The sequence below is a fragment of the Xiphophorus hellerii genome, chromosome 20 (genome assembly GCF_003331165.1).
Source record: "Xiphophorus hellerii strain 12219 chromosome 20, Xiphophorus_hellerii-4.1, whole genome shotgun sequence".
Taxonomy (NCBI): domain Eukaryota; kingdom Metazoa; phylum Chordata; class Actinopteri; order Cyprinodontiformes; family Poeciliidae; genus Xiphophorus; species Xiphophorus hellerii.
Window position 1 is genome coordinate 4,744,876 of NC_045691.1, and position 21,459 is coordinate 4,766,334.

Genomic DNA, 21,459 nt, shown 5'->3' on the forward strand with positions numbered 1-21,459 from the left:
AGGTCGGAACAAAAGTTATATAGTCAACTGAGAGTAAGTAACGAAAAATGAAGCTGAGAAAACATTTTAGTTAACTGAAATTAATAAAAACAGTAATTAATGGGGAAAAACTATAGCTAACTATACCAGTGTTGTTATGGCTACTGATCTTAACCTTACAGGAGTACAAACCATAAAATGGATTTAGAAACTACACTACTTTAATAATTTGAATGCAACATCAGCTGAAAAACAGTAAATATATTATTTTATTTTTTTACAATATATTTATTGAGTTTATGCATATATGGAACATAACGAACAAACATTGAAACAATTATTAAACAATGATGCTCTGGTTTTGTTGTTCCAGCTGCTGCCTGTAGGGGGCGCCTGTATCCAGATGTCTGGAGGACCAATCAGGATTAAGGCTCTCCGGCGACTCCAGGGATTCCATCAAACTGACAGTTTAATCAGCAGCAGCTTTAAATCATCTTATTCTGTGAATATTCAGTCGATACACTGAAGCAGCCCGAAGGGGGCGCCACACACTGATGAAATGAGTCCGTACCATCACCTCTGTTATCATCAAAGTACCCCAAAATTGTTGAAAAGTAGCACTACTTCAACATATATTTACTGAAGTAAAAGTAAAAAGTAGCCAGTCCAAGAAATTTCTCCAGTAAGAGTACAAAGGAATTTGGTATAAAGTCTCCTCAAGTAAGTGATCAAATTATTATTTAATATTTTAAAATGACACAATTAGATGGACCAAAATGTAAAGCAAAGTGGATTTTTTTTATTTTAAGGACAAATGTGACAATGATTCATATATGTGACAATAAAAAAAATCAGGCGAATAGAAAATTTTTACAAATCAATTTCTTTCAATAATGTTTCTGTCTGGTGGATGTTTGGTTAAAACCTGTTTGCTTTTCATCCAGAAATTTTACTCAAGTAAGAGTAGCAATACTTCGTAATGAAAAAGTAGTAGTAAAAATACTTCTAAAAGTACATTTTTTAAAATAAAAACTAAGTAAATGTAACTAGTTACTACTGAACTCTAGTCATTATCTGATTCGGATCATTTCATTCTGGAGGATTTCTGGGATTCTTCAAACCTGAAGGAAAACGGCTTTTAATTTATTTAATAACGTCTCCATGGACACCCAGACGTGATTCCAAACACAAGCAGGTGAGTTCAATTAAAATAATTCCTTCCATCGCCTCTGCAGATGTTTTCTCTGCTGAATTTAGTCAGTTTCCCGGATCTGCAGGACTCTGACCCCAACATGACCTCTCCTCCCGTTCACCGCCTGCTCTGCTCAGATTCCTGCAGCAGGTTGGCAGCGTCCTCTCCCAGGCAGGAAGACACATGTTAGGACCCTCTTTCTCCCTCCTCCTCTGCCTCCTCTTCCTCGCAGCTCCGCTCAAAGTCTCGGGTCTGAAACAGACACACACTCTCAGGGTGTCATCGCACGGCGACACACACCTCTCAGAGCGCCGAGGACGACCGGAGGAGGACAGAAGTCGGCTTCAGCCTGACGGTAAAGTTGACTCCATGTCTGTCTGTCCTTGGCTCCTCCCTCCTGTCCCTCCGTCCCCGTCGTCTGTCTCTCTGCCGTCTGAGTCACAGGCAGAGCATCCTGACATGTTTGGGAATTACAGGAGATTTATTTTCGGTTGTTAACAGCTTGTAATTAGCAGCTTTTACTGCATTTGTTTACATTCCAGCAGCATGACACCAAGGCTCTGCAGGAGCCTCAAATTAAAACGCTTGAATATCTTCACTGGATCTGAGAAAACAAACTGAGCTGGGACCAGAAACTAAACACTCTGATTTAAAACAAATGTGAGGCACGAATCTGCTCCCGTCCATTCAGCTTGGGAGGCTTTTTATGTCGAAAGTTTACATTTCCTGTGAAACTAATCTGACTTCTGGACTGAAAGTGAATAAAAAAGCAGTAAAAGTTCACAGAAAAATCTTCAGAAACTCTGGAGGACTGCTGGGTCAAGACCTCTTAGCCAGAGCAGAGAGGATGAACTGTTGTTTTCAGCAGGAAGAGGTGAGGCTATGAGAGCAACAGTGACTATAATTAGTTCAGGATGTATTAACTACACCTTGTTTCCGACCAAAACAACACAAAGTCACGAGCAAAACGTGAGCAGAGCTGCTGCTTCTAGCTGAGAGATTAGAGACTTTTTGTCATGGGAGCAAAAATGTTGAAGCAATAATGAATTTTGTTTTTTGTTCAAATGAAGGTTATTCATTCTGATTTTATTTCTTTCAAAATGCCTGCTATATTTAGCCAAGTTTAATAAAGAATAAAAGCTGATCGGTATTAGTTTTAGCCTGACACAAATAAAATGTCTCCGTCTGCATCAACCAAGAAATTTGCATTATTTTTAATTGCAGTTGGAGGCCGCACAAAATCAATACCAAGGGCCACAAGTAGCCCCTGGGCCGCACTTTGGTCCACTTCCTGCTTTTGGAGTGGTCTCAACCAAAACGAGCCAGAGGTTTTTAGGCAAACCAGAGTTTGTTTTTTGAGTTTGATTACAAATTCTCACCTTCCCAAACGAACTAGAGTTCGATTAAAGCGAACTAAACATGGAGTGAATGAACCCGAAATTCCCAGTCGAATTCTGAATGAGTTTAGGTAGAAAACAGGGCGGCATTTGATCCAGGGCTGACCTAGATATTTTTTGATGCGAATACATCAAAAAATATGTTTAGTGTTTTTTTTCACTCCTAAATTGTGATTTGAAGAATTTGTGGGAAGCACATTTTTGGATCCGTTATATTCCAGATTCTACTTATTCTTCCAGAATCTTGTCATCTGATTTTCCCTCTGGTTTTGTTTCTCTAGCAGAGACCAAAATGTCATCATATGAACTCATTAAGAATCAGCTGAAGCAGATTAAATGTCCACCAGTCCAAATGAAATCCTGCTGGAAAAATACTTTCAGTTCACATTGTGAGATGTTTGTTTTTAGCTGTTGGAACCCTGAGGCTCTGATGGGTCTGCTTCAGTTCCTGGGACTAAATGTGGACTCAGATCAGAACCAGAACCTTTAAAATCCCCAGTTTAAGTTGATAACTGATGCAAAATATTTAGAATAATTAATAAAATTTGCTGCTTCAACAACTTAATCTGCTTCTATGGAGACAAATTAAATTAGTTTCATTTCCACCCAGCTGATTCTTCTGCCTGTAACTGATTTACCAATTTGTTGTCTACAGTTTTGCTTGGTTCTGCTGTTCTGGAAGCATTTTGACCAGAACACGTTGAAATATTTCGCCTCTCACAGGGACGTTTGCTGGTGAAATAAAGGCTGTGGTAACCAGCAAGAGTTTTTCTGTTGGACTGCACGTGAACAGATGCTGAAGTTCTTCTGGGTCCATCTGAGCAGAAACTCTGGGAGAACCAAACTGGAACAGAAACATTTCTCCATCTGAGCCTGTTCATCCAGGAAGTGAGCTGAATATTTTCCATCCCCTCTTGTTTTCTCCCCCGTGTTGCACTGATTTTCTCTCTTTGTCTCCCATTTATTCCTGGATTCCTATTGGTCAGGACAGAGGGGGGAGGCGGTCTGTGTTCAAGCTGCTGCAGGGGGCGGGTCGGGGTCCGCAGCAAAACTTCAAGGAAGTTTCATGCAAGCTGCAGAATACCTGCATGAAGCAATAAGGAGTAAACAGCCAGAGACACGGCTGACTGTAACCAAGGAGACCATTTGATCTAACTTTAAAAACATCCAGATCTGCTGCTGAGCTTTCTGGTCTTCATCATGGGAAAAATCCAACAATCCACTCCTTTAAATTAACTTGGAAGTTTGGAAAATAGATTTCTGCTTATTAATCAACTTATTAATCACACTGACCCGCATAAAGGAGCAAAATAATATCTGCAGGGCCATTTACACATAACATTAAAAGGGCAGTATTATGTGTTTTACAGGCACATAGTTTCATTTTATAGCACAGTCAAGTAACTATGTTACCTTCAGTTGTTATAAAAATGCTGATTACATATGACTTAAAAGAAAATTTACTTCCTGATTTACTGCCTTGAAATTGGGCCTCTGTGTCTTTAAACACTCCTGCTCTTTCTGAAACTCCGCCTTCAGGAAGTCATCAGAGCATAGTTCCTATTTGAACTCTTTAACAACATTTTTACCAGCGTTGCATTAACTAGGCTCATAATGAGGTGTTTGCTAATTGCTGCTGGCTAGTCTGAAGGAGCCGAGCGAGGGGAGGAGCTTTGTCTGGAAGGTGGAGCTAGTTCCAGCCAAGATATTTTGCACAGCTGAATGGTTGCCATGGAGAATAAAGGATTTCTCAAACATGACGAAAGAATCAAAACAACAGGTATGTTTATGATGAGGGAAAAACATTCTAACATGATGTCAAGCTAAAAAAAAGTTTACATAATAATACTGCTCCCGTAAACACCACCAGACTGCATGGAGATAATCAGCTGCTGTGCCTCATTGGTAATTACACCCTGCAGATGAGCGATAATCACAAAGCAGCGATTCCATTAATCCGTTTGCTTTATGTTACCTTTTCAAACAGCAGCTATTAAACTCAGCTTCCAGTAGAGACAGGTCTGCCTCCCTGGTTTGATGTTGTTGCTAAGTAACGTGATGGCGAATGGACGTCATCCAGAACTTGAGAAACGTGACCTTTAAATGGTTCTGTTACAGGACGACTACAGGATTAGATTCCTGCCAAAAACCCAGAGGGGCGCATTAACCAATCACAGCAGAGCATTTAAGTCCCGCCCTCCAGGCATGAAGCTGCAGCTCCTTCAGTGACAGACAGCTGCACAAAGGAGTGTTACCACAGTTCCTTTTCAATTCAGTTCAGTATTATGACATTATGTTATCATAATATAACGTTAATATCACAGCAGAATAATCCTGCTGTGATGTCAGTGATGTTTGACCTCATTTTAAAGGGGCAGTATTGCATAAAACCGACTTTGCGCTTTACATCATGTATAATGTTATTCCCTACTACTCAGCTCCTTCAGACTAGCCAGCATAGCAAACACCTGGTGGAACCGAGCTTTTGATATGAGCTACTTCTCAGTTCAACGCTTGTTAAAACGTTGTTAAAGGGTTAATAGAGGAGAAATGTTGAGATGACTTCCTGAAGGCGCAGTTTCAGAAAGAGCAGGAGTTTTAAAGAGACAGAGACCCAATTTCAAGAAGCAAATTTTCTTTTAAGTCATTTGATATATGTAGCATTTTTATAACAACTGAAGGTAGCATAGTTACTTTAATACGCTATGACATGGCCTGGAAAACACAGAATACTGCCACTTTAAAGGTGCAGGATGTGGGATGTACTGACCCCTAGTGGTAGCAATGTAAAACTGCTGACTGCTTTGCATTCTAAATGCGGATGACAAATGAGAAGAGAAAGCGTTCGCTGTTTTCTATCAGAAGGTGGAACGTTGCAGCTTCTCAGAACATCTGGACTCAAACCAGAAGCCTGGGATGATTCAGACACAAAGAGCTGCTTCATCCTGGAGCAACCAGAGCAACTATCACCTGAGCAGATCTGCCTGCTCTAATAATGACAGACTGCAACCTCAGACCAGTTATTAGAGCCTCGGGGAGCCGGACCCGGCCATTAAGCAGTGCAGCGTGGCTATATGAGGAGCGGCAGCGGCGGCTCTGCGCAGCTGCATCTGACACGCTGCTGCAGGTCAACGCTCCGGTTCGTCTGACCCACTACGCTTTGCAGGGATGAGGCGGTGGCTGGTGTGGGCCGCTCTGTGGCTGCTGGTGGTTCTGATCCTGCCTGAAGCCCGGGCCGGGTCGAGACATCGGAACCAGGATGGGGAGAGACGGCGAGGGAAGCGATGGAGGGACGGACAGGGTGAGACATGTCACTAATGTTTCTCTGCAGGGGACCAGAATATGGGACAGCTCCACCAGGTTAATGACGTAATATGGAAATTATGACATCATCAAACAATATTCCCTATTTCTCTGACAATGAATTAATCTTGTTTCTGTTAAAAAGAGGGATTTAATTGCCACAAGGTTTTTTATGTTTTTTCCCTTACATGTTTTCAACTGATGATGGCCTCAGAAAACAGAATGACGTTTTTAATGCAAGATTGCAACTTCAGTAGAATTAAAAACAAATACAATACCAACCAGTTTACAGTTTTCACTCAAAAGCATGTTGCCTATTTTTCATCAAGCTTTAGATAAATCATTCTCACCTCCATATCCAACTGAACACTCCTGATGGCATAAACTGCAAAAAGCTTTCATCACTGACACTGATTATTTTGTTCCTATTTCTTTATGCAGTTGAAGTGTTTCCTTTAATTTGTAGATTTCTCCATATATTTTTTCGAATTAACAGTGACTTGCAGACAAAGCCCTGCTGCACAATCTGTACCATCAACTTATTTGTACATGTGCTAGAAATCCCTCCATGGAGAGTATTTTTGTTCCCATTTTTTTCTTTTTATATGTCATTGTAATTGTAAAAAATAATATGTGATTTAAAGAGAACTAGAGTAGTAAATTTGTGTTTCCCATGAACACGCCCTGTAGTCTTGTAAGAGACTTAGTTAACCTCAAAAAAGATGCATTTATTTAAAAAAAATAAAGGTCTTTTATTTGTTTGTGATGACTCCACCAGAGGGTGCACTGACTGTAGCTCCTAGCTAACAGTCCAGTGAGTTCAATACACAACTTTCTGATTAAAATCTTTTAACTAAATTACGGAAATTATTAGGGGAATTATAACATTGTCTAGGAAAATATGTAATCTTATTATAAGTTGTATTTTAATTAATACAAATAAATGTTACACTTTCTTGATGTACATTTTAAGAATAATCCTGAAGTATTTCTTCATCGCATGCGCAAATGAGTCAGATGTGCAGATTGTCCTTTCTGAACAAATAAGCCTAGCTGTGCCGCGCTTTCTACATTGACATCACTTTTAAAAAAAATCTAGGTTATGTTCAGTGAGGAGTGACATCTAGTGTTTATAAATACAAATTGCAGGTTGCTGTCAAACTTCGGTTTGCCTTAATTTGCGGGACGGTTGGCAACCCTTCCACAGGTTTTCGTGTTTCTCTGAGCTAATATAAGCTGAGGTCATCTGCGCTTTGGTCTGCAGGTTTCATCTGGACCAGTGAGGGGCGATCTAAACCTCTGAAGATCCGGCTGGTTCCAGGCCCGAACGGCCCACACACACCAGCAGGAACCCTTACGTTCTACAGGAACATCCCAGAACCGCAGTCCAGCTACAAGCGTCATCCCAGGTCGGTAAGAGAACAGCAGCCAGCTGATTGGACCGAACCAGGAAGGTTTAATCTGGTTCGGTCCAAATCTGGTTAAAAACTGCTGGAATCTGAAAATATTTCAAATATCCAAAATAAATAAACAAAACAACAGAAACAACAAATGAAATGAATTATGAAGTCTCTTTAGTTTGAAAATAGATTCATAAACACAAAAACATGTAATTTCAATATGTTTCACTAAGTTTTATGCTAACTGGCACGATATAGTTCCAGTTAGTTATAGTTTTCCCTATTAATTATTGTTTTTATTTATTTCAGTTGACGAAAAATGTTTTCTCAATTTCAGTTTTTGTTAGTTTTAGTTAACTATAATAACTCTGGTGTGTTTCCTGTTCTTTCCACTTCAATTAAGTGACAAATTAATGTTGACTTTTCCCATAAAATACATTTAACAGGACAGTTGGATTACTATAAACCACCAGGAAAGGGTGTGTAAATTTTACCGTCATAACCTTTTTCCGGCTGTTAAGCTGACTTGAAGGAATCGGAGAGAAACAACAGGGCTCAGAGAAAAAAACGTCCTCTTAGTCACGTTCACTCATGTAATGATGAATCATCACATCCAAACATGAAGAGGGAAAACTTCAAGGTTTCCCTGACAGAGAGGACGGGACTCCTGCAGATCAGCAGCAGTTAGAGGGACGGCGGCAGACATCTTCTGCGAGGAGCTAAGCTAATTTCTTTCTGTGGTCAATGGTTGATGCTTTAAAAGAGCAAAAGAGGGGAAACTGGAGCTTTACTAGGCCCTCATGAATTAAACTGGGTTATAAAAAACCCCTCAAAGAACGGAGGAGGTTTTCTCATGAACCCGGAGAGAAACTAGACTAAAGCAGAAGAAACTTCTGATTTGTTCTGGAGTAAATCAAAAGTTTAATACTTCACTTTATTAAAATTAAGAAAGCAATGCTTTTAATGTACGCAAAAAGATTTCTGCATGGTGCAGTGAACTTTAACCAATCTACTCTTCCAAAACAAAAACATGATATTGAATGAAACAAACTGAAATCAGTTTTTAGTTGATTCTAGGAGGATAATTCAGAGTTTTTCTGAATTTATAAAAGGTTAAAGGGTATTCAGAACGCTAAAAGGAGTACCGCAGGCTTCAATTCTCGAGTCTCTTCATTAAAACTCGAAAGAGTCAATTTAGACTCTTTAAATTGAGCTTTGTTAGAAAAGTTCAACCTTTTCTAAGGAGGAGTTTTTGGACAGTAAGGAGTCCACACAGAGAGATTTAAACTCTGCCAGTCAAGCGGACCAAAACATAAATAACTTTCAGATTAGAGCAAGAGAAGAGTCAGGGTAGAAACTGATGGAACTGATGGAGGGTAAAATTTTAGGTTTTTTTAGGCATTACAGTGAGCAGAAGATTTGTCCTTGCTATACATCTCTGCCACTAAGGCAGCAGTAAAGAGCCTGAAAGACGGAGGCTGTCAGGCTCTTCCTTTAATCAGAAGAGAAAAGGAAAGCTCTAAGGAATGAGTGCTTCAGTGGAGATGACAGAGGGACAGTTGACCGAGGCAACAAAGAAACTACCTGTGCTCCTGCAGACCCAGCAGAGTGCAACTCTTCCAAAGCCAATAAATAAATATTAGAATCAAACAAACAACAAACTCTTTTTAGCTGATTCTGTGAGGCTAATCAAGTCTTTTAACTACTTTATAAAATGTTAAAGGCTATTCAGAGTCTAAATGGAGTTCTGCAGGGTTCAATCCTTGAGCTTTTCACTTCAGCAGGAATTACTCTAAAGAATCCCTGTTTAACCCCCGGGACCACTCAGCTCAACTTTTTCTGAAATACATAAATAAAGCAGGGAGTTTGGGGCAGTAAGGATTCAACACAGTAAGACATTTAAACTCTGCCAGACTTTAACTGATGGAAAAGCCAGAGAGTATAATTTGAGTTTCTCTCTGAACAGAGGCATTATGGAGAGAAGCAGAGGATTGCCTTGCTTTACATCCCTGCCATTAAGGTAGCAGTAAAGAGTCTGAGAGGCGGAGAAACGATATTTCAGAGAGAAAAGAAAAGCTCTAAAGTATGAGTGCTTCAGCAGAGATGACAGGGGGACAGTCGCCCGAGACAATAGAGAAACTAGCTGAGCCTCTAACTACCTGTGCTCCTGCAGACCCAACAGAGAGCATGCCATTAGGAAGGACAGATGACAGACGGGAAGCAGTCCAAACAGAGCCAGAGAGCTCTTCCTGCTGGATCACAGTGTTTTAAAGTCTTTCCCTCTGACTCACGGCCCCTCGCAACCTCGTCATGTCGCTGGCCTGGAGCACTACGACTTGGGTTACCTCAGTGAGGGGGGGGGGTGGCAAACGGGACAAATCACTGCTTTGTCTGCTGCTTATGCTCAAGTACAGGCCAGACAACCAACCAGACGCACAATTACTGGAGCAGGACAACAACCTGCTGGGTTCAGATCCCGACCCGGGGCTTTTACTGGCCGTCTTCCTGTGCAGCTGCTCATGAATAAAGGCCACAACTGCATCAAATACGTAAGAAAACATTGAAAAAAATCATGCAAACCATGGAGCATTATACCAATTCACAAAACGGGTCCAAAGAAAAATCTGCAACTCAAATGAGAGAGTAGGAACTGCGTCTGATGCAGCTTGAAGCACTGAAATGATGCATTCTGCATGTGCTTGGATGAAAATCAGCTTCCATCTAATTATTTATGGAAATGATCCCAAACCAGTTTGTTAGTGTGAAAATATTAGTGTTTAAACACGCAAAGAGAAAGTCTTTTGGTCAATTTTCTCCCCCGCAAAAGTTATATTTGCAGATTAATTTCACATATGTACAAGAAAAAAACGTACTTTTGGAAAACAAAAGAATAATTTTTCATAAATAAAGGCCATAATTTCCATGGTTAAAGTTATGATATTAAGACTAATTTATTCTATGACAAAGTCAGAAATTTGCATTACAGAAACTCAGAAATTATCTGGTGTAAAAATATGACTAAAAAGCCAGAAGTCATCTAAGACTGATGTGTATATTTTGGATATTTTCCAACATTTCCCGGGTCCAGACTCACCATGAACGCTTCAAATGGGATCCGGAACTGAAATGGTGAAGAAGAAGCTGCGTCTGAACCCGGGAGATCAAACTCCTCCATCTTGAAGGACTTCTGGGAATTTAACCAAATGTCTAACTTTAAAATGTCATAAAACTGCTGAGAGAGTTCTGACAATTAAGGAAATTGGTGCTGATAAGTCGGTGCACCTCTAAATATTATGCAGTGATTATCGGTGGCTCTACATGGCGGCCAGATGTTGAACTGACCCCGGTGTGTGTGTGTGTGTGTGTGTGTTGCTGCAGGTAAGCAGACCCAGTGTGTGTACCACGGGCTGACCATGTTCGACCTGGCCAGTCTGGTCTCCGTCGCCCTGTGTGATGTGTCTGTGCAGCGAAGGGCGGGTGGTGTGTGACGAGATGACCTGTCCCACAATGCACTGCCCGTCCCCCGCCACGCCCGTGGGCCGCTGCTGCCCCGTCTGCATGGAGCCAGGTAGAAACACGACATGTGAGACGCCATGGCGCAGCATCCGGAGACGCAGAGATGACTCCACGATGTTATTAAATCTCCAGTCTTCATCTCTGAGGCCTCGGCATGCTGCTTCCCGTTTCCATCATGGCTGAAAAATGTGCGCAACACATTTTGGACCCGCTAGCACACATGTTGTGAACTGTTTTAGCATTAGTACATGTTGGTCCTTTTAGTGTCAGAGAGGCTGGACACTAAAAAAGATGACAGCTTTATTCCCTTTGTGAGTGGGCGTAAATGTTTACCTTTCTTTAAGAAGTCTGGGAAAACGATCCATTACTGGATCCTGGGTTTCATCCATGTTTTCCTTCCAAGTTGCATGACTTTGCTGTAAAACCTCTTGAAAGTTTCAGATCAAGAGTCCTTCAGGCTTTCCAAAAGTTTTATTAGTTTTTCTTGGACTTTTAGATTGTTTATCTTTCAGTGAGTGAAAATTAATTTTATCTGCCTAGTTTCTCCTTAAAAAGGCAGAAAAACAAACCAATTGAAGCCAAAATAAGAATTACGCCTTAAAAAACGATGAGAACCTGAACGTTGTGTTCTTACAGCACAGTTTGGGTTTTGGTGATGGAAAACTTTACGATTAGACAAACTGCCAGACAAACTGGAAAGACAACTTCTTCTTCTTCTTCTGAACTAAAATATCAACAACAGATTAAACCAGATCTGGATCTGGTGATAGTAACGTAATATTTTTGGTGAAGGTGACGACTGTTGTGTGGTTGTTGCTTCCAGACCAGCTGCTCCAAACAGGAAGGGGAAGTTCAGCGTTTTTATGACAGAACTAGCTTCATGAATTAAAGACATTCAGCCCAGATGCTGCACAGAGCAACAGACTGATGACAAAACTTTAGTTAAAGTTGAAAAGAACAAAAACAGATTAAAACTACAAAAAACAATGTTGAAGTTGTCAAAATAGCTTAAAATCTTTTTTACTAAAATAAAATAATGAAATAATGGAATCAAATCGTTCCATTTTCCAAAATGCTCCAAAAAATTCCAGAAATTTTATTGTTTTTCCATGAATTTTTTCCTGTGGAAAGACTCGGATGTCCAGCCTCAAGGACAGATACGAACTGTCTAGCCTCAGGAACGTCCAGCCTCAGGGACAGACCCGTTGGTGGTGGGTTTGGGTCGGACCGGTCTACAGCAGCTCTTTGCTCTGTAGCTTCAGCAGCTGGTCTGGTATTCCTGCAGCACTAACAACTCGTCTGTGTCCAACCGTCCTCCGCCTGTCTGTCCTCTGCCATCTCCTGTAGTTTCCTTTACATCCCTCCTCTTCCTCTCCATCTCTTTCACTTTCCTTTCCTGCTCCCTGATTGGCTGCCCCGCGGCACCCGCCTCCCCCACAGACTCCGGGCTCAGCCCAGAACTTTCTGGTGACTCTCCAGTACCCAGCCACCCCAAGGACCACATCGTCCCTCTGACCCAGGAGGACATCCAGAGAATCGTGTGGCGGGAGGAAGCGGAGCATCACGAGGAGGAGGAGCGCCTGAGGAGGAAGGACGAGGCGAGAAAGAAGAGGAGGAAGGAGAGGAAGGAGCGGGAAGAGAGGCAGAGGAAGATGGTTGAGGAAAAGAGGAGGGAGGAAGAGGAGGCGCTGAGGCTGCAGGTGGAGAAGGAGGAAGAGGAGTGGAGGACAAAGATAGAGGAGGCAGAGGAGAGGAGGAGGCAGGAGGAAGAGAGCAGGATGAATGAGGAGAGAAGGAAGGAGGAAGAGGAGCAACAGAAGGAGGCAAAGGAGGATATGGAGGTGTGGCTGAGAGGAGACGTCTTCCAGATGCCATCAAAAGAAGAAGAACTCCTCCCACCTCCAGTCCCAACGCATCCCACTAAGACAGATGAGCTGAAGGAGGTGGCACCAGGAGAGAAAGAGGAGGAAGAGGAGGAGGAGGAAGAGGAGGAGGAGGAAGAGAAGGAGGAGGAGGAGACAATAGTAGTCCTCCCTGCCGGCTGCGACATCTCTGATGTCTCCATGACCTGCGAGAACGTCCAGCTGGTCCACTTCCCTCCACTGAATGTCCCGGAGCTCAAGTCTCTGAGCCTGGAGGGTGAGTTCAGGGGTCAAACAGGGGGCAGATAGAGGGACAATCAGGTGGTACCAATGGGGTGGGACAACCAGGGGGAGGGACAAGGGGGCAACCAGGGTAAGATCTGCCTGGCATCTGATGGTCAGGGCAAAATAGTTTATGGAAGCAGGAAATATCATCATTATGCTACCAAATGCGTTATACTCAGAAGAACCAGACCATGAACACCTTCATGGTATTCGTTGGACTGAAATTGTTCTAACCTGCAGGGAACAACATTAGCAGCATCCCAGCAGGAGCCTTCAACGGCATTCCCAACCTGGAATGGATCAACCTGAAGAAGAACAAGCTGACGTCTGCTGGGATTGATCCCAAAGTCTTCATGGTAAGACATGTTGGCGACCCCCAGAACACTGAAGACCATCAGAACACTGCAGAACCTCAAAGTGCATGAGACACCCAGACCACTGCACAAACCTAGACCACTCCAGACCACTGCAGTTCCCCAGCAGACTGCAGTTCTATGAACAGGAAGTAATGACTAAATATCTCCATGACGACTGACTCTTTAACTCCTGTAATAAGTACATATCTCCACAATGACATTCTTTGGGTTTCGCAATAACAAAATATCTCCATGACAACAGATTCTTTTTGTTTCAGGGCCTGAAGATGTTGAGGCGTCTTTACTTGGACGAGAATCTTCTCGACGTTGTGCCGTCTGACCTCCCGTCCACACTGCAGGAACTGAAGATCAATGAGAACAAACTGAGAGCAATAGATGAAAATAGCTTCCAAGGTACGGAGATACCATCCTGCAGCCAGCAACCAGTATGAAAATGACATACTGTAAGCATTTGGACTGGCCAGGGTTTGATTCACTCACTGAAGTACAGGGCTCCCCTTTTCAATTGACTGGTTCAGTCAGTGTTGACAAGTAACAGGAACCACATCAGTAAAATATGGCCTAAAGAAGCCACCTGGTTCTATTACAAGAAGTCAAAACCAAGTAATCTCATTGGCATTGGTCACACTCTAACAGAGTAAAGGTACTATTAACATTAAGCCCCCAGTGCCATTAGCCAGATGAGGACATTATCCACTCCTACTTACTCAGTCCCATTCAATGTGGCTTTTAGATAACGGTACTCGATAGTGGTACTCTTTTATACTACCTACCTGGTCGGGGTTCTAAGAGAGCTAAGTTGAGTTGTCGGTCACTGATGGGCTAGACAGTGAAGCTACTGGTTGAGTGATGAGAGCGACTCTGTTACAAGAATCAAAGGCACCATTTTTAAAATCCCCAACCTCATAAATATTTCGGTGTGTTGAACCTGATTAGTCTGACTCTTAAGCTGAAAACTACTGCATCGTGTTTCAGATCTGAGCAGCCTGGTGATCCTGGAGCTGGAGGGGAATCTGCTGAGTGAAGGGAACGTCGACCCGAGGGCCTTTGCACCTCTGACCCATCTCTCCTACCTAAGACTGGGAAGAAACCATTTCCGGACAGTTCCCCAGGGTCTTCCCAAGTCACTGCTGGTATAAAGGATAAAATCCTTTCCATCATGACTAGAACCTGAAATTCTGCGGGGTGAGCTGAAATCCAGTCTTGACTGGATTCAGCTATGACCTGAGATCAGGACATGTTTGATCTATCTTTATCTTATCAGTGATATAGACAGTGCAACAAGTCAGACTTGATTAAAAATCTTCATCGATTCAGGCTGCAGGAGGTCTAGCTTATTTATAGACCTTCTGGGTGGAATCTCTGGGTCTGTGATCAGTTTGAAGGAGTTCATATACCTCTGTATCATCATGAAACAGGACATAGAAAGACCGATCAAGGGTTCATCAGCATCTGCCTCAAGACTCCCACACACTCAGCTGTGGAGGATCTTCTCACACTTAGTACTTGAGAAAGACTCCATGTAAATGTATGCTGGACATGCTGCATCCAGGCAGCGACTACGTATTGCACAGCAAACTGCTGGGCGTTAAGCAGAGCTTGTATCGAAGTATTTTGTATGCAACATTGAGCTGATAAGGTAGAGAGTTGACACAACCAGTTGTAAAGCCGCGCAGGATTATTGCCATTCTCTGTGTTGCACTGACAGGGTGTGCGGTGGCTGCCATGGTGGAGAAGAAATGGCTAGGAACCCATCAACTTGATAGTATCTATTTCAATGTAGGAAAATCAAGGTATCTGTCAAGAAAAATGTAAGCAATCTGTTTGGCTCAACTATGAAATCTCCACTGTCTGCAGACAGAGCGTGGCTTGCACAATACTTGGAGCCTTAAAAAGTTGAGGAGTTCCCTTACGCAGGATGAGGCGATGCTTCTCCACAATTAAAAGAATCAACTGATGATGTCTAAGGATCTGATTAGGATGCCTCCTGGTCTCATCTAATTGGGAGAGGACTCAGGAACACATTCAGAACTCAGGGAAGGAGATTATATCTTTTTTAGGTGACTGGGGGGACTAAATGTTTTCTAATTTGGTAAATGTGAGTTTATGGTCTATTTAATGCACCTTAAGAGTGCTTTCCATCCATCCTTCAGGAAAGCTTTGTCTCTCCAGTAACCTCCAGAATAAGTTTCTAGTCATTGCTGGAGACTCATGAAGACATACAGTATTTACCAAGTTAAGTTAGTCATTTAACGAAGCTTTTTGGTTATATTTAAACAAAAATAGAACCAGACAGGTTTCAGTAACCTTGTGGGTTTGTGAAATAGTCTGCAATATCCACAACCGGTTGTTTTGGAACTATAAAGTTAAACTAAACTTCTTCTGCGGTTCACAAATCTCAGATTTCTTTGTTAAATTTATTATGACGTAAAAACAAATAAAGTCAAATTATTCATAAAATGTACAAAAACAGAAGTTGTCTAAAAAGATAAATTACAGTAGCAGAGGTGTTGGCGAGGCTCTTTATGTTGCTTCATGGTCGCTGAAAGCAAACAAGGTTCTCCTTGAATATTTAACCTCCCACCTGTGGGAAACCAATCTAACCATCTAATTACAGCCTGTGGTTAACCGCAGAGAAGGCAGAGTACCAGCAGACTGGTGCTGATACTCCTGCATCCTGAACACACCTGCAAATACAGAATTACACACTCTTCATGTCATGAATCAGAACCAGGTCCAACAGTAACATCTGATAATTAGCTCAGTACGTTAACAGATGATGCTACAACAACATTCTGTTTAAACAGCATCAAACATTTCTTCTCCTTCTCCAGGAGCTGTATCTGGAAAACAACCTGATCGAGGAGATCTCAGAGACGGTCTTCAACCAGACCACCAACCTCAACGTGGTGTCTCTGAGGCACAACAAATTGGACGAGACCAAGATTGCTCCCATGGCCTGGTTCAACCACAGGTCAGACCAGAACAGAACCATCTTTACCAGCCATGAGATTGGTTCAATAAGGATATTCAAACATAACTTCTCTTCTTTCAACTTCTGCAGGAACTTGGAGTCCATTGACTTGTCACATAATGACTTTTACCTGGTTCCGTCCTACCTGCCCAAGTCTTTGGTCCACTTAGTGCTTGTGGGAAATAAGGTTGAGAGGATACCTGGTAGGTTGAAAGGAAGTCTTAAGAATGCTCTGTCTACAACCCAGAGGTCCAGTGGTGGGAATCCCACACCTGTACCTGCACCATCATAAGAGAACCAGAAAATGTGACTTTCCATAGGCTCTCCCATAGTTCATCCGAAGCACCATAATAGACCTTCACTGACGTAGTCAATCAAAAATTCCACCATCTTATTCACAAAGAGGCGGCCTCTTCCCCTTCTTGACACCAGGCACTGGTCCAACGGCACAAATCTTCCTCTGCAGTGTGTTTGATCCGAGGTCCGTGGGCGTGTTTTATGCAGAAATATTGCTCCAACTATCTGGTTTTTGCATCCACAGGCAACATGTATACGTTTGAAACGCATTTCTTCAGATACGGTGAGGAATTACATTTATTTTGAGTGATTCTTCACAAAATACATAGAAAACTCCTGAATAGAAATTGCAGCGCTGTAGTACACGGAGGCGGCTTTCTGCAAAAAAAGTTGACACTTTCTCAGTAAGTCACTATGTTACCTGAATGTCGTGGAAGTGGTGTCCCCAGGTGGTCTGTGCCTTTTGTGAAAGGTATGCATGAATATGAACGTCCCAAAACCTACTGCATCGACTGTTTGGCATTGGGTGAAGTAAGGAAGAGCCTTTAGACTGACAAGAGCAGAAAAGGTAGAGCAGGGTCAAATATTAAAAACCCTGAGGTATTGAGGACAGATGGTGATCAAGGATCAGTGGGGGAACAGAGAGTAGCCGCAGGACAATCATCTACGCTTTCATCATGGATCTAACTAGGACTTCCTCCACAGGCTACATCTTTGCCCACATGGATCCTGGCCTGGAGTACCTCTACCTGTCCTTCAACAGGCTGGATGGGGAGGGAATCGAGCCAGAGTCGTTCTTTGGCGCCTATCACTCCATGATGGAGCTGTGTCTGGACCACAACCAGCTGATTCACGTGCCGCTCGGAATCAGTGAAATGACCAACCTACATCTCCTCCGACTGGACAGCAACCGGATCAGGTACCAGAATCTTTCGGCTCCAGACGTACTGATATAATGTCCTCCCAATATAATCCCGTAAAATCCAGCAGCGTTTTTTTTCCCCCAACGCAGCAGAGCTTGAATCATTCATCACTTCCAGCCAGACACCAATAAACTGTAGGATCACTGGTAGCCATGACAACCAGAAACAAAATAAGCTGATTCAAGTTTCCACCTGAGAGCCTCACATCGTCATCCAGAGAGGAAAAACGCTACAGAGAGTCTGACTCTTCTCTAAGTCATCATGTTTGGACTCTCCACTAAACTCTTCCACATGCCAGTAGTGAGATCTTCATGCTCCAACAGCAACAACCTCCACAGTAGCTCCAGTCTTCTCCAACATGGACTTTAATGAAGCTGGGGCCAAAACATACCTCTTTCTGCTGCAGCCAGTTTATTCAGGGTACACACTCTAAGCTCCAGGACCAGGCAGGACACACAAGATTAAAACCAGTTGGCAGAAAGCAGTCAAATTGTAAAATCTCAACACTATGGAGAACAAAGGAGGGTAGAGCACCAAACGTTCTGGGAGTTTTAGGGCATGACCATAGATAGAGTCTGTTTCAAAATTCAGGCGATTTCATCCTGGTTGGATTGTGATATTCACATAATCTTGCACAAAGAGTCATGAAAAGGAAGAACGATCTTCCACTGCAATAAAATCTTATAAAACACAAATGCACACAAGTCAAGAAATTTAATATACTTTTTACTGAAATGAATGACTGTTTAGATGCTGTCAGCTTAAAATGAAACTGAAAAGAAATATTGTCATTGAAAAAAATAACTGCAGCTGAAAATGTTGAAAAGTTTATATTGGAAGTGAAACAAAATTTCATAATTGAAAACCTGCATATATTCAATAAAACTAATAACTATACTTCAAATGTCACGATATGATCCCATCAATAAAGTTCTATATGTGTAAGAGATGTTGATAATCCCCAAAGAGATTTAAAATTATCCTTATTAAGAAATCTTAAAAAGATAACCCTGACAAACAAAGTGTGCATTTAGGGAGGATATGAAGAAAAATGACAGATATTTAAACCTTTTAGTTGTTGGAATGTGATGAAAATAAAGTGAGTCTAACTGAATCTTTTAACTTTCCAGGAGCATCTCTGAAGAAAGCATCTGTGACCCGGAACAGCAGGAGGAAACAACTCTGGTGGCTTTAAGGATGGAAAATAACTACATCGATGCCTTGGATGTGTCTCCATCAGCCTTCTCATGTTTACGTTCTGCCTCCAGTGTGGTTCTGAAACCTCAGAAAACCACACAGAGGATCCACAGAACCAGACACTAAAAGACACCTGAGAACTCTGTCAGAACCTCCTCCTGATGTTCATGAACAAAACGATTGGACATGAGTTTCCTTCTGGGAAAGAGAGAGTTTCTGATCTCAGGACTTCATCTTTACAAGCTCTGAGTAACTCAGCCCCTGCATGACGTTTTGGGTCTGGTGAGTTGTTCTGATGGGTCACATGGACCGACCTTTGGCTGTTAGACGATGACTGAACTCATTCAGGCTTCAGAAACCAAACACATGTCCTTTGGTAAAATGTAAAATGGAAAGAACTCCTTCCCTGGAGACTGTAAACTACTAATAAAGAAATGGAAAGAATTTCCCTGCAGCGGTACCAGAGCACATTATTTCCTAACAACCTCAGCAGTTTCGTGTTCTCGGCTCTTTCTTCCAACACTTTATTCTCTGAAAGCTTAAACAAGCTGTGAGTGAGTGGGGTTGTTCTTTAGAGTTCATGAATTGCAGATTTTAATGACATTTAAGGATCGGGTCAGAACATGTTCTCCAGAAGAGTTAAATGTTTCAGCAGATGAGAATACAGTAGCTGTCAGGACATGTCCTCCTCGTTTTTGTTTCTCTGAGTGAATGAGACAGAGTCTGGACAGGCAGTTCCACTGGTGGGATTAAAAAGGGATTTATCATTTATGAGTGGCCATGGATGAAAACTTTCCAGAAAGACAGACTCTGAAAAAGCAGAGGTTGTCTTTGTTGACTGCCCTGAAGAATAAAGGTGTGTTATCACAACATTAAGATGCAAAGACGTCATCAATGGGCCTACAGTGTATCGCTCCCACCAGTCCTGTTCAGCCCGCTTTAATCCAACTCCAGTCCGTTTGCCTTGAGCAGGACCTGTGAACCTGCAGCTCTCGATCCACATGCGGCTCTTTGATGGATCCTGTGTGGCTCGTTTTTTCCTTTCTTTAAAATTGTCTATACTATAAAATGTAATTCTGTGACAATACTGAACTTACCTACACTTGTAAAAGTTGCACTAGCAAAATCAGAATAATGCTCATTACGCGCATTCTGTTGAGCTAGCCCTACATGTCTGAAGTAGTTGTTGATCCAGGAGGAGAGGATTCAGATGACAGATGGGAACTGAGTCATTTCGAGCTTAAATCAGTTCCCTGGCAGCAGCTTTCCACAACAGGTCTCTATTTCTATCAGCTGCCTCAATTCACATTGGTGCACTTTGTGTTACAGATTGAAAAGTTGCTCAAAGGGTTTGGTTGGTTTGAACCACTAAAGTGTGAAAGAGAACCACAGCAGCAGAAAACGGAACAAATGTTGCAGTTTTGGTTCCCAATCGAACCGGGTCTACCGGACTATTAATAGGAAAAACAGCGTTAGAGAAGAAATGGTTGATGCCCATCAACCTCTGAAGGTCATCTCCAAACAATCTAATGCTAATCATTCTGCAGAGGGGAAGATTATTAATTTTCCGAGGTATTCTAGTGTCAAGTCGCGGTCCATCTAAGTTTAGTCCAAACTGGATCATCAACAGAACCAAACACAGCAGGCTGATGGATCATGGATTGAACTTCTCCATTTGACTTCTTCTTTGTTTGGTTTTATAAACAACAGTCCAGCATCTCAGTAATTACAGTGTAAGACAAGATAAATTGATATAGTACCCCGTCTTACCCAGATGGAAACTGCTTTAAGCTGAATAAAAATCTGACATCTTTAACCAATTAAAAGTGGGCGGTGCTCAGCCTAGAGAAGGTAGGAGATGTTCCCTGATCTCCGCCTTCATCTGCACCCCCAAGATACCAACAGGAACATTCCCATTTTCAGATTATCACCTCAGTCGTGGGAGACGACCTGGAGCCAGGATGACAGATTCTGAATGAGTCAGAGAAAATGTGGTTCTGTAGCTGCATGCCATGAACATTCAGTAGAAGCTGGAAGCCAACATCATCATAACATTCATCATAACATTTTCCTCTGCAAGCCTGAGGTTTGGGAACATTTCCTGCAGTAGCAGAACTCTGAATGGATGACTGGATGTGGTGATCACGAAACCACGTTCCTGGTAACAAAACCTTGACATTTCAAGTGATCACTTCATAGAAGGACATCCAGAGGAAAGAAAGCGATAAAAACAAGGAGCTCGAATGAATGGCCAGCTGTAGAAGATACGGACAAATCATGGTCACGGCATGCTTGAGCTGGAAAACCTTCCTCAAATGAGCCGGAACGCCTAGATTAAAGCCGTTCCTGCAGCAGAAAAGTCGGCAGGGTTGCCAAAGAAACCAGGTGCTTCAGTCATTAGATTCAAATATCAAAGAGATGAAGGAAGAGCCCAGGAATCATCAGTCACATGAAGTCAGGAATGCTCTGCAGGACAGAGATCAAGCCAAGAAAGAAAAATGATAAAAACCGTTCAGAACCATCAGTACCCTCCTTCATTCCTACCTGTTTCTTATTTGGGCTGTAAGCTTCAGCGAACAAATCAGATTTGTCTCCATTAGCAGCTCCAGCGAGGTTCCACCCCGTTTTTCGTACCCACGCCCAGGGGTGGAACAAGCCAGTATTGATGTGATTTGATTGACAGCCGACTGAATTCATTGATTTCCGTCACTGGAGGAGCGAAGGCAAAATTGTGCAAACTCTAAACAACAGTGTGGC

The 21,459-nt window shown here is 42.3% G+C and overlaps 2 protein-coding genes across 2 annotated transcripts in view; one reads left to right on the forward strand and one right to left on the reverse strand.

The window, feature by feature from the left end:
* The window catches only part of cenpp (centromere protein P), a 90,131-nt gene that overhangs the window by 4,421 nt on the left and 64,251 nt on the right, over positions 1–21,459 (reverse strand).
* ecm2 (extracellular matrix protein 2, female organ and adipocyte specific) lies at positions 1,249–19,156 on the forward strand. The gene is given in 14 exon segments (XM_032550647.1): positions 1,249–1,526; positions 5,735–5,869; positions 7,136–7,266; positions 7,268–7,280; positions 10,650–10,699; positions 10,701–10,839; positions 12,228–12,926; positions 13,175–13,290; positions 13,569–13,704; positions 14,287–14,444; positions 16,146–16,285; positions 16,376–16,488; positions 17,288–17,501; positions 18,636–19,156. Coding segments are annotated over 14 exon segments (2,409 nt in total). The 5' UTR covers positions 1,249–1,354; the 3' UTR covers positions 18,829–19,156.